Genomic DNA, 9,603 nt, shown 5'->3' on the forward strand with positions numbered 1-9,603 from the left:
TATTTAAAATTGTGAAAATAATTTAAATTTATTATTTAAAAAATTAGTAAAATGAGAGTTATTGGTTTTTTTTTATTTAAAAATATTAAGTTTAAACTTTAAAATTTAATAATTCTACAGTTATTTCATTCTACTTTTTAAACTTTAAAATTTAAGAGCAATTTTAATACTGTTATTTTTTTAAAATTTTATTGGTACTACATTTTAAAATAAATAAAATTTTTTTAGTAATTATATAACTAGCAAAATATATTTTAATTAATCATAAGAGTTAAATTTTAAAATTTAGAAAATATAAAGAATAAATTCTTAAAAATAAAACACATTGATTAAATTCTAAATTTATAAAATGTAAAAGGGTTTATATAATTTAATTTTTTTAAACAATTTAAAATTTTATAAATAATATGTAAAATTCTAAAATAAAATCAAGAAATGAACATGGGATTCTACAAATCAAAAAAGGAAAAATTGATTGGTGAACTCGGCCTTCACTTTCTTTTTTCTTGAAAAGGACCCAAATATGTCACCAAAAAAAAAAAAAAAAAGGAAAAAAGAGGATCCAGATCGATAGTGTGTAGGTTAGTTGGATGACATCGCATTTTCCTTAGCATGGTAATGTATGGTTGGGTTAGCTTAGCCCCGAAGGACCCTTAATTTCCAAACCTCGGCGTTGACCACTCTAAACGCCCTTATTTTAGTTAACCCACACGTTCCTTCACCGCTTAATCTCCACCGCCCATCTTATTCTGCCCTATAAAACCACCCCCTTTTCCACCCTTTTCATTCACAATTCAACGCCGAAAAAGAACCCAGTCTTCTGATCTCTGCCCCAAAGCAAAAAAGTTCTCATCTTTTACAATCACAGCTACTGCTTATTTATTTTCATGGCTCAAGGAGATTCTAACTTCCAGCAAGACATGGTATTTTCATTAAAGCTTTCTTCTCTCTCTCTCTCTCTCTCTCTCTCTTTATTTGTTCTTTTGTTGGGTTTTTATGTATTTTGGGTTTTCCTTTTTTTTTTTAAATTGATTTGTTTTTGTATTGTTTTTTATTTGAATTTGAAAGGCTAAAGAGGAAGAAGAACAGAGGCTGAAATACTTGGAATTCGTGCAAGTAGCCGCCGTTCACGCCGCTTTGTGCTTCACCAACCTTTACCTTTACGCTAAGGAAAGATCGGGGCCGTTGAAACCTAGCGTCGAGACCGTTGAGGGAACGGTTAAGTGCGTGGTTGGACCGGTTTATGATAAATACCATGATGTCCCTGTTGAATTCCTTAAATTCGTTGATTCCAAGGTAATATGATCTCTTCGTTTTTATTCAATTTGGTTTCTTTCATTTCATAGGCAATGACTATAAGTAAATTCTGTGTACATGACTTTGAAATTGAAATTCTGGGTTGGTGTTGGGGTAATTGGCATTTGGAAAATGCCTTTCAAAAATGTGATTCAAAACTGGTAATGGTTTAGTTGCAAAATTGTGGGCTTGTTAGTTTTGATTCGAACCTGAAAATCGGATTAATGAGAATCCAAATTCAAATGCCTTGAAATCTATATCCAGAATAACACAAACTAGAGTTGAAGCAATCCAAATTCAAAATGAGTTTAATCCAAAATGATTCAAAAATTTTGGATGTTTTAGTTTAACTAAAATTACTGAAACTATTTTTGCTCAAATCTTTGATTGCCAAGAAAGAAAGGTAGTACCCAAAGATTGATCCTTTGTTTTTATTGCAGGTGGGTGAATCAGTGACCAAGCTTGATCGTCGAGTCCCTCCAGTCATCAAACAGGTCTCAACCGAAGCCATCTCTGCAGCCCAAAAGGCTCCCGAGGTTGCTCGTGGCGTGGCTTCCGAAGTCCACCGTGCTGGAGTGGTGAACACCGCCTCAGGATTAGCAAAATCAGTGTATACCAAGTATGAACCCACAGCAAAACAGCTTTATGCGAAGTATGAACCCAAAGCTGAACAATGTGCGGTTTCAGCTTGGCGTAAACTCAACAAGCTCCCTCTCTTCCCTCAAGTTGCCTCGGTCGTTGTCCCAACAGCTGCTTATTGCAGCGACAAGTATAACGAGACAGTGGTTAGCAGTGCAGAGAAAGGGTACAAGGTTGCCTCCTATTTGCCTTTGGTTCCTACTGAGAAGATCGCTAAGGTGTTTGGTGAACAGACGACTGAAATGGAGCCATTGGTATCTGAGAGTTGATCTGCTTTGAATCTTGTTTACGTTGGCTATGACTTGTGAATATAATCTGGACCTGTTTTATGTTTTTACTTGTGACTGTCTCTTGTGATGGATGGAACAATGGGTTTTAGTTTTCATGTTTGTTTTTGTTGTATTTTAGTTTTATTGAAATAAATTTGTTTTTGATGGGATTGTTTATATTTTATATTCTGGGGTTTGAGTCTGCAAATTTGTTCTTAATTTGATCAATTTAGTTTGACTTGCTTGAATAGATGCTTCCTTTTGATTTGTTTGAAGCCTCTACACGTATATGTTGTGAAAGTATGTTCTATAATTAAAAGTAACGTAGACTCACCCCCTGTAGATGGTACTCGGTGCAATAATCTAAAAAGTGGAGACTATTCTCTCAAATCCCTGCTGTTAAAACGACTAGAGATGCTATTCTTGGGACCAAACACCTTATAAAAAATTAAGCTCTTCGCATGGAGACTGGGGCATGATCATTTTTCACCGACGTGGTCGTCCTGTAATCTGAGGTATTGAGCATACCGATAGAATGCCATACATGCGTTGAGAGACTGAAAGGTTTCTAATGGTATCCTTAAACTAGCAGGTATTGATGACAATTTGCTAAAATTTTGAAGTTACAAAGTGTATTTACTGGTGAGAGAATTCTATGAGATTGTTAGACAGTGAGGCTTTTACAAGTTTTGGTAGTCTTATTACGACGTATATGGAATGTTGGAGCTTAGAAGCAATAAGCTAATACATGGGAAGTTTACACTCCCACATAAAGGCTCGCGGAAGGGACATCATGGTACGTAATTTGAGTAGAAAAGTGATGCTTCCGCACCAGGCAACAGTTGTTAATTTGTAGGCATCTATTAGATTGAAAGTGAAGATCAATGTTAATACTGCTTTCATTGAAAAGGAACAAGGGGCGGAATTGGGTGCTATTGCGAGGGATGACGATGAGCTGGTCATGTCATGGGTGGCTGTGCATGCAAGTGTCACGGGATTATAATTTTAGTTTAGAAAATAGTGCACATTAAACGGTTTCTTTGCTTCAAATCCGCCACTCGAAAAGACAGTGGTTTGAATTGAACGAAAAAGCCACAAGAAAATAATATACAAGAAATGAAGTGGAGGATTCTATTTATAATTGAACTCCTTTAAATCCAACTGTATCTATCCATGGTTTCATGAATCGAGTCAGTTTAAATAAGTCAAATGAATCTCATTTAATTAGTTAATCTCTATTAAATGCTTTTTACATATGTTTAAATCCACAATTCGTAACACAAATAAGAAGAGATTTGGGGTGTGATATGGTGCCTAAGCTTGAGGGGTACTAAAGATTTAAAGTTTAGAGATATTTGCAATTTTTAAGCTTAAAAATTCTACTCCAAGACTTGTCAATATTATAAACACTGAATGGGGATGAGTGAAAGAGGATGGAACATGGATGGGGTTACGAATAATAACTAAAAGTTTGGTTTTTAAATATAAGCATTAAATTTTATTTAATATTTATAAATAATTAACCTAAATTCATTTCATTTTACTTATTATTTTTAATTTTTAAAAATATATTTTTTATCTAATATTTACTTCATAATATTATAATTTTCAATCTATGATATAAATTTCTTATTATATAAAAGAATTGAAAATAAGTAAAGCTCCAACCTTAAATGCTAAAATTCAATTTTGCTTTGTTTTTTTTGCTTTGAGTAATTTTTTGTTCTTTTATGTTTTTTTCTTTTTTTTTCTTTAATTTTCATTTTCTTCAGCTTCTCCTTTTATTTTTTCCATTCTCCATTTTTTTAAAGTAAAAGAAAAAAATTAAATTTCTCAAAAATGAAAAAAAATTAAAGACTAATTGTATAATTAACTTAAAATTTTTATTTCAAATAATGATTTAACGTGTCATATTAACTTATATTAGATCATTAATGGCAATTAATATTAAATGATTAAAATATTACAATACGATAATATAAGTGATTAAAATATAATATTTTAAATATAAATAATTAAAATATAATCTAAGAGAAATAAAAATTACTATTTTTGATACTTTACCTATAATAATATTAATCTCCGATATTTCAATTCCATGACAATGTCACGACGACGACGCCGTAGAAAATGACCAAAAGACTTATAACCCCACTGTCGGGAAGGGTTTTTTATTTTTTTGAATGCGTGCTTGCTTCTTGAATCTTCACTCACTCATTTTTTCACAAACAAGCAAGTCCTTTACAGATCATCTTTCTCTCTCTCATTTTCCACTTGAGCACTTTATTTGCCTTTTTTTTTTCCCTCCGAAGTTTGCTTTTTTTGCAGATCAAGGAAGAAAGTTATGGCAGAAGAAGAAACTGAACTGAGCGACAACCAAAAGAAAGAGATCGCCAAATGGTTCCTCCTCAATGCTCCCGCAGGCGAAATCCAGTACGTCGCCAAAGGTTTCTCTCTCTCTCTCTCCAATGTCGTTTTGAAGTGTTGCGTTTCCTGTTTCCTTTGCCTTCTTTTCTCTCTCTCTCTCTCTTTTTGTTGTTGTTCAGTTTGATGAATTAGTTCTACTTTCTATCTCGTTTTCTGGATCCACATTCGATTCGTGTCGATCGATTTCTGTTTTAGTGCTTTCTTCTTGATTTTTACTTTTTTTTCTTGCAGATTTAAAATCCGTTTTGAATAATGATGACGTCTACGATGAGGCGGCATCGGAAGCATTTCCTGTTTATAACAAATCTCACATGATTTGCCTCGAAATGTCTGGTAGATTCGGAGATGTCAGTCCTGGAAATCCCTACTATATTCTGTTTCAGTGTTAATAATTTGTAGCTTAGAGTTAGGTTTCTAGTAAAACTAAGTCAATTCAGTTGGATAGTTTCAGCATTGCTAGTGGCTAAGTGTATTTAAATGTTATAAGTAGGACTGCTAGAAACAGCTTTCGTTTACTTCATGCATATCGTTTTCGTGAGTGACATTTGTTATCGGGAATTGCCTTCCTTTAGTGTGTAGTTTAAGTTGATTACGTGTGAGAAATACAACTCTTCGTAATTGGTTTATTGCGGTAAGGCTAACTTTCCGAATGCTGGAGGTTTATATGGCATTTTACTACCTTGATTGACCACTACCGCAGTGAGTATACATCATTATGTTTAAGACTCTTCATTTTTAAGGTTTCCCAGGTAGGATTTTGGGCTCTTTTTCACATGGTTATGGTCCATAAGTCATCCAATTAACTCAATTTCTCATGTTGGCTTGTTATTCTTATCGAATATGAGAATGGTTTCGATATCCAGTCTGTTAGTTCAGATGCCGATTCCATGTAGTTTGGTTTTAAAACAGAGCTGATTGTTTCAATGCTTTTTTCCAATCGAATTTTAGGTGCTGGTTACATCATATGGGGAGCTTCAGGGTAATGAGTATCTAGACCCCAAGACTGCCCAAGTTGCCATAGTTGACCATGTCAAACAGGTACCTTTCTGCCTTATGCATATTGTGATTGAAAACTATCAATGCCATTTAATAGCAGAGAACCTTTGCTGTGATATCATTTCCTGAACTTGAAGTTTTTAATGTCAAGTGGATTACAGGATGGGAATGACCCTGTGGATGTGAAACTTAGCAATTAATGTGTATGATTTAGTTTAGATGTTTATATCATGTTGTGCTAAATTGGTTCAGGTTTGTACAGAGGTTAGACCTGCCAGTGATGAGGAACTTCCCACTCCATATGTTGAGGAATACCGGTATGATTTTACCACTGTGGTGGCATTATAATATCTATAATTGATTTCTTATGAACTAATTCAAGTATCTCTATCTGAAATCTAATTAGTTGATTAACTTCTTCATAGATCTAATTTAATCCGTGTTTGCTTTCACCAGCTAGCTGAAATTAGCAAAATCCTAAGTTCCTATTGACATCTAGACTTGTCAATTCTGACCCGGACCCAAACCTGACACAACTTGATCTGACTATAGAAAGTCAACACCACTACTCGCTAAACCCAAACCCAAACTGATTCGTGCCCAAAATAACTTAAACAAGTAACCCGAAATGATCCAAAGCCATAATGACCCAACCCAAGAAACCAAAGCCTCAGAATGGCCTAACCCAAAATTGCAAAATGAAAAGGACCCAAAATTTTAGAATTGGATTAGACCAGTTTCTGCTTGATCCAATCTAAACCAATCCGACCTGCTCAAAATGATTTGTTTGAGGAAACTATGTCCAATTCCAAGCCTATAGGATATTACCTTTTTGTTACTGTTGGTCCTTTGCCTACTTGTCAGAGATGGGATAAATGTCTTGGAGTCTAAGGTTTCAGGGTTTTAGACTTTTAGTTTTAGATGGGTTTTGACTGACTCCCTTCCTGGATTGATACTTAAGACTGTGCGAGGAACATAAACATGTATTTATTTATTTTATTGCCATTAATAAGTTCAAGAAGTTTACATTATAAGGAAAATTTTCTACCCATTATGGTTTTCATCATCATTGCTGAAACTAGCATGCTTCATGAAGAGAAAAAATCCATAGTTTCTGCTTGTATGGCCTGCTCTTGCTCCCGTTTTGGAACTCATAGAAAACGAATGGCATTAGGGCTCACTTCATCATGTAGTTCTTTAATTACTACTTATAATTAATTGCTATTCTTTGTTTACAGATGTGCTCTGGAAGCAGAAATGCTGAAGTATGTTGGTGAAGCTTATCCAAAAGGTTCTTGTTCAGTTTACTGTATTAATGGAAAAGATGTGGAGGGACCTGGATATGATTTTGAACTTGTTGCAGTGATTTCTGCTGCTAGACTTAGCCCACAGAATTTCTGGTGCGTAAGATCTTTTAGACCACAATGTAGTAGTAGCTTTGCTACAGCAATTGCATATTGTATAATTGACTAACAATTTTTATTACCCATCAGTATTGAATATGTAGGAAAGTATGATTGTTTATATTCTAATAATGGTTTTTGGCATTTTGTAATAGTACTGGAAGTTGGCAGTCGATATGGAACATTGAGTGCAAAGATGATATTCAAGTTCTGGAATTAAAAGGCAAATTGCAGGTATTACAATATTTCTCATGATTTAGTGCATGGCATATTTTTGTTCTTGTTTCTTTAGCTTCATCATTCGTTCCTCCTATACCTGTCATTTTCCTTTTATTATTTACAAGTGATATTCAAGCTTGTGCCCCTATTTCTTCCTGCATTTCTGATCTGAGCTCACAAAGTTACATAAGCCTATAATAAGTCAGTTCTCTATCTTTTCAGGTGGGTGCGCACTATTTTGAAGAGGGAAATGTGCAATTAGATGCAAAACATGAATGTAGAGATTCTACAATGTTTCAGGTTAGTACAAAATAACATGCTTTTTTAACATTGTTTCTGTTTTTCACCACATTATTTTCTCCTTTGGTTCATTCTTCCTTGCAATAGAATTTGAATTCGTTCTTTCTGCTTTTGACTATTTTTATCTCTCATTTAACCATTTTGATATAACATATGAGAATGGTAATTGTCCTGAGCAAATATTCCTATGCGAAAGCTTGTGAAGGATAGAAGTTCTTTAGTCATTATTTACAATGGGAGTTTACGATTTGTTGGCTCAGTGACTCCTAGCCCGTGTGATAACAAAAACGATAATTGGTTTCATATGGTTAATGCTATTTTTAATTTTTCTGTTTGTTTCAGTCCCCTGATGATAGTGCAATTGCCATAGCCAGTTTAATTCGCCACCATGAGACAGAGTACCTGGCATCTCTTGAGGTTGTTTTCAATGTTTGGTTAATTTCAATTCCTTGTGCTTCCTACCGTTATCTACTGACAGTTGAGGTATACCGCAGGCATCCTATTTGAATTTGCCAGATGCCACTTTCAAGGTATGTCTGAGGAAACCTTTGCAATTAAGTTAGGTTATTTATGCCGTTTTCAGATTCATGTTTCAATATTAGATCTGTTATACATTGTGTTTTATTTAACGAATAGTTAATGCTCAGTCATTCTAGCTTACGTCATGTTTCATATTATACATTTGGTGTGCATGTTCCCATTGGTTAAATCCTAATATCATTTTCTGATTTTCGTCAAAAAGTAATATGGCCACGGTGCCCTACTTGGAGTTATGCTAATATAGACAATTCTAGCTTATAATATGCCCATATGGAGCTTTATTAAGTCTCTACTTCAGGAATCCTTGAAAACAGAAACACTGCTCTTAAAACTTCGTATATGCAATGCAGGATCTTCGGAGGAAACTTCCAGTTACTCGGACCTTATTTCCATGGCATAGCACTTCGCTATTCAGCCTGACTAGAGAGATATCAAAAGAGCTTGGAATCGGGAAGTGACTAGATCATACCTGAAGGCATAAAGTGCATTCTTTTATGCATAAAATTGAGTTCTAGGAATACTCATTCAACGGCCTGCCTGTATGGTTTGTGCAGTTTTGAGAGTTTACAACTCTTCTTTGCCTGCCTGTATCCTTTGTTTGGTGTGCAAGTTGTGTTCTCGCCTAAGAGTGAAATATGTTGGTGTGCTATACCGCTTCATTCTTTACAAGCCGTGTGTAGCATTGCTTTGTTATAGTTACTACATTTTCATGTACTAGTGATGTTTGTGGAAATTTTGGGTACAGATATATATGCCTGAAATTGTATGCTCAGGTTCAGTCTTATAGACCCATGGCAAAGTAGTTACATATTAAATTGTAGATTGTATCATTTTGCTATTATCAAGTATTAATTCACTGGCTAAAACAAAACAGTAATAATTCAGTTATAGAATAAAGATTTAAAAAAAAATTAAAAAGGATAAAATAAAATAAAGGAAAAATGAAAAAAAAAAGAGAGTAGGAAATAAAATGAAGGAAAAAATTGCAAAGTATAGGAAATTAAATAAGGAAAATGCAAAAAAAGAGAGAGAGAGAGAGAGAGAGAAAAAAGGAAAAAAATGGAGAATAGAGTAAGATTTAAAAAATGTAAAAAAAATAAAAAATAAAATTATTTCCATTGCCGGGAATTGAACCCGGGTCTCCTGGGTGAAAGCCAGATATCCTAACCCACTGGACGACAATGGATTGTTGATAAATGGTATCCAAATGTGATACATATTATAAGAGCTGCGCCTAGTTCACCCAGTCGTCGCAGAGACTACCTCGATCGAGCCAACATAAGCCTACAAAACACCATTCGGCCAACCTTTGAATTTTTGGCTTGAGATTCACCTTTCTGGCATTCCAACACTACCAAAGCTCTTTTCATATCTTGTTGCATATCTTAACTTCGAAATTCCGTTACCGTCAAGTGCTTGATTAATTGCCCACGCCATTCCATGGCACGGAAGACCAAGCACATAGCATCCAAACGAAAACGGACCGGTGGTGAGTCGTCACATACTCAACTACC

The 9,603-nt window shown here is 34.5% G+C and overlaps 2 protein-coding genes and 1 non-coding gene across 3 annotated transcripts; 2 read left to right on the forward strand and 1 right to left on the reverse strand.

Annotated features, from left to right (window-relative positions):
• Positions 1-453: 453 nt before the first annotated feature.
• On the forward strand, positions 454-2,381 carry LOC121209341 (REF/SRPP-like protein At3g05500). Its single transcript, XM_041079878.1, has 3 exons — positions 454-923; positions 1,069-1,296; positions 1,737-2,381. The coding sequence occupies exons 1-3, from the start codon at positions 888-890 to the stop codon at positions 2,202-2,204; spliced, it is 732 nt and encodes a 243-aa protein (XP_040935812.1). The 5' UTR covers positions 454-887; the 3' UTR covers positions 2,205-2,381.
• Positions 2,382-4,306: 1,925 nt separating this feature from the next.
• LOC121209342 (F-actin-capping protein subunit alpha) lies at positions 4,307-8,861 on the forward strand. Its single transcript, XM_041079879.1, has 10 exons — positions 4,307-4,651; positions 4,863-4,978; positions 5,580-5,669; positions 5,880-5,944; positions 6,866-7,027; positions 7,186-7,264; positions 7,472-7,549; positions 7,892-7,966; positions 8,044-8,079; positions 8,440-8,861. The coding sequence occupies exons 1-10, from the start codon at positions 4,549-4,551 to the stop codon at positions 8,545-8,547; spliced, it is 912 nt and encodes a 303-aa protein (XP_040935813.1). The 5' UTR covers positions 4,307-4,548; the 3' UTR covers positions 8,548-8,861.
• Positions 8,862-9,202: 341 nt separating this feature from the next.
• TRNAE-UUC (transfer RNA glutamic acid (anticodon UUC)) lies at positions 9,203-9,275 on the reverse strand. Its single transcript has one exon. It is a non-coding gene; the product is annotated as a tRNA-Glu (tRNA).
• Between the last annotated feature and the right edge of the window lie 328 nt (positions 9,276-9,603).

This window comes from Gossypium hirsutum, chromosome A11 (genome assembly GCF_007990345.1).
Source record: "Gossypium hirsutum isolate 1008001.06 chromosome A11, Gossypium_hirsutum_v2.1, whole genome shotgun sequence".
Classification (NCBI taxonomy): Eukaryota; Viridiplantae; Streptophyta; class Magnoliopsida; order Malvales; family Malvaceae; genus Gossypium; species Gossypium hirsutum.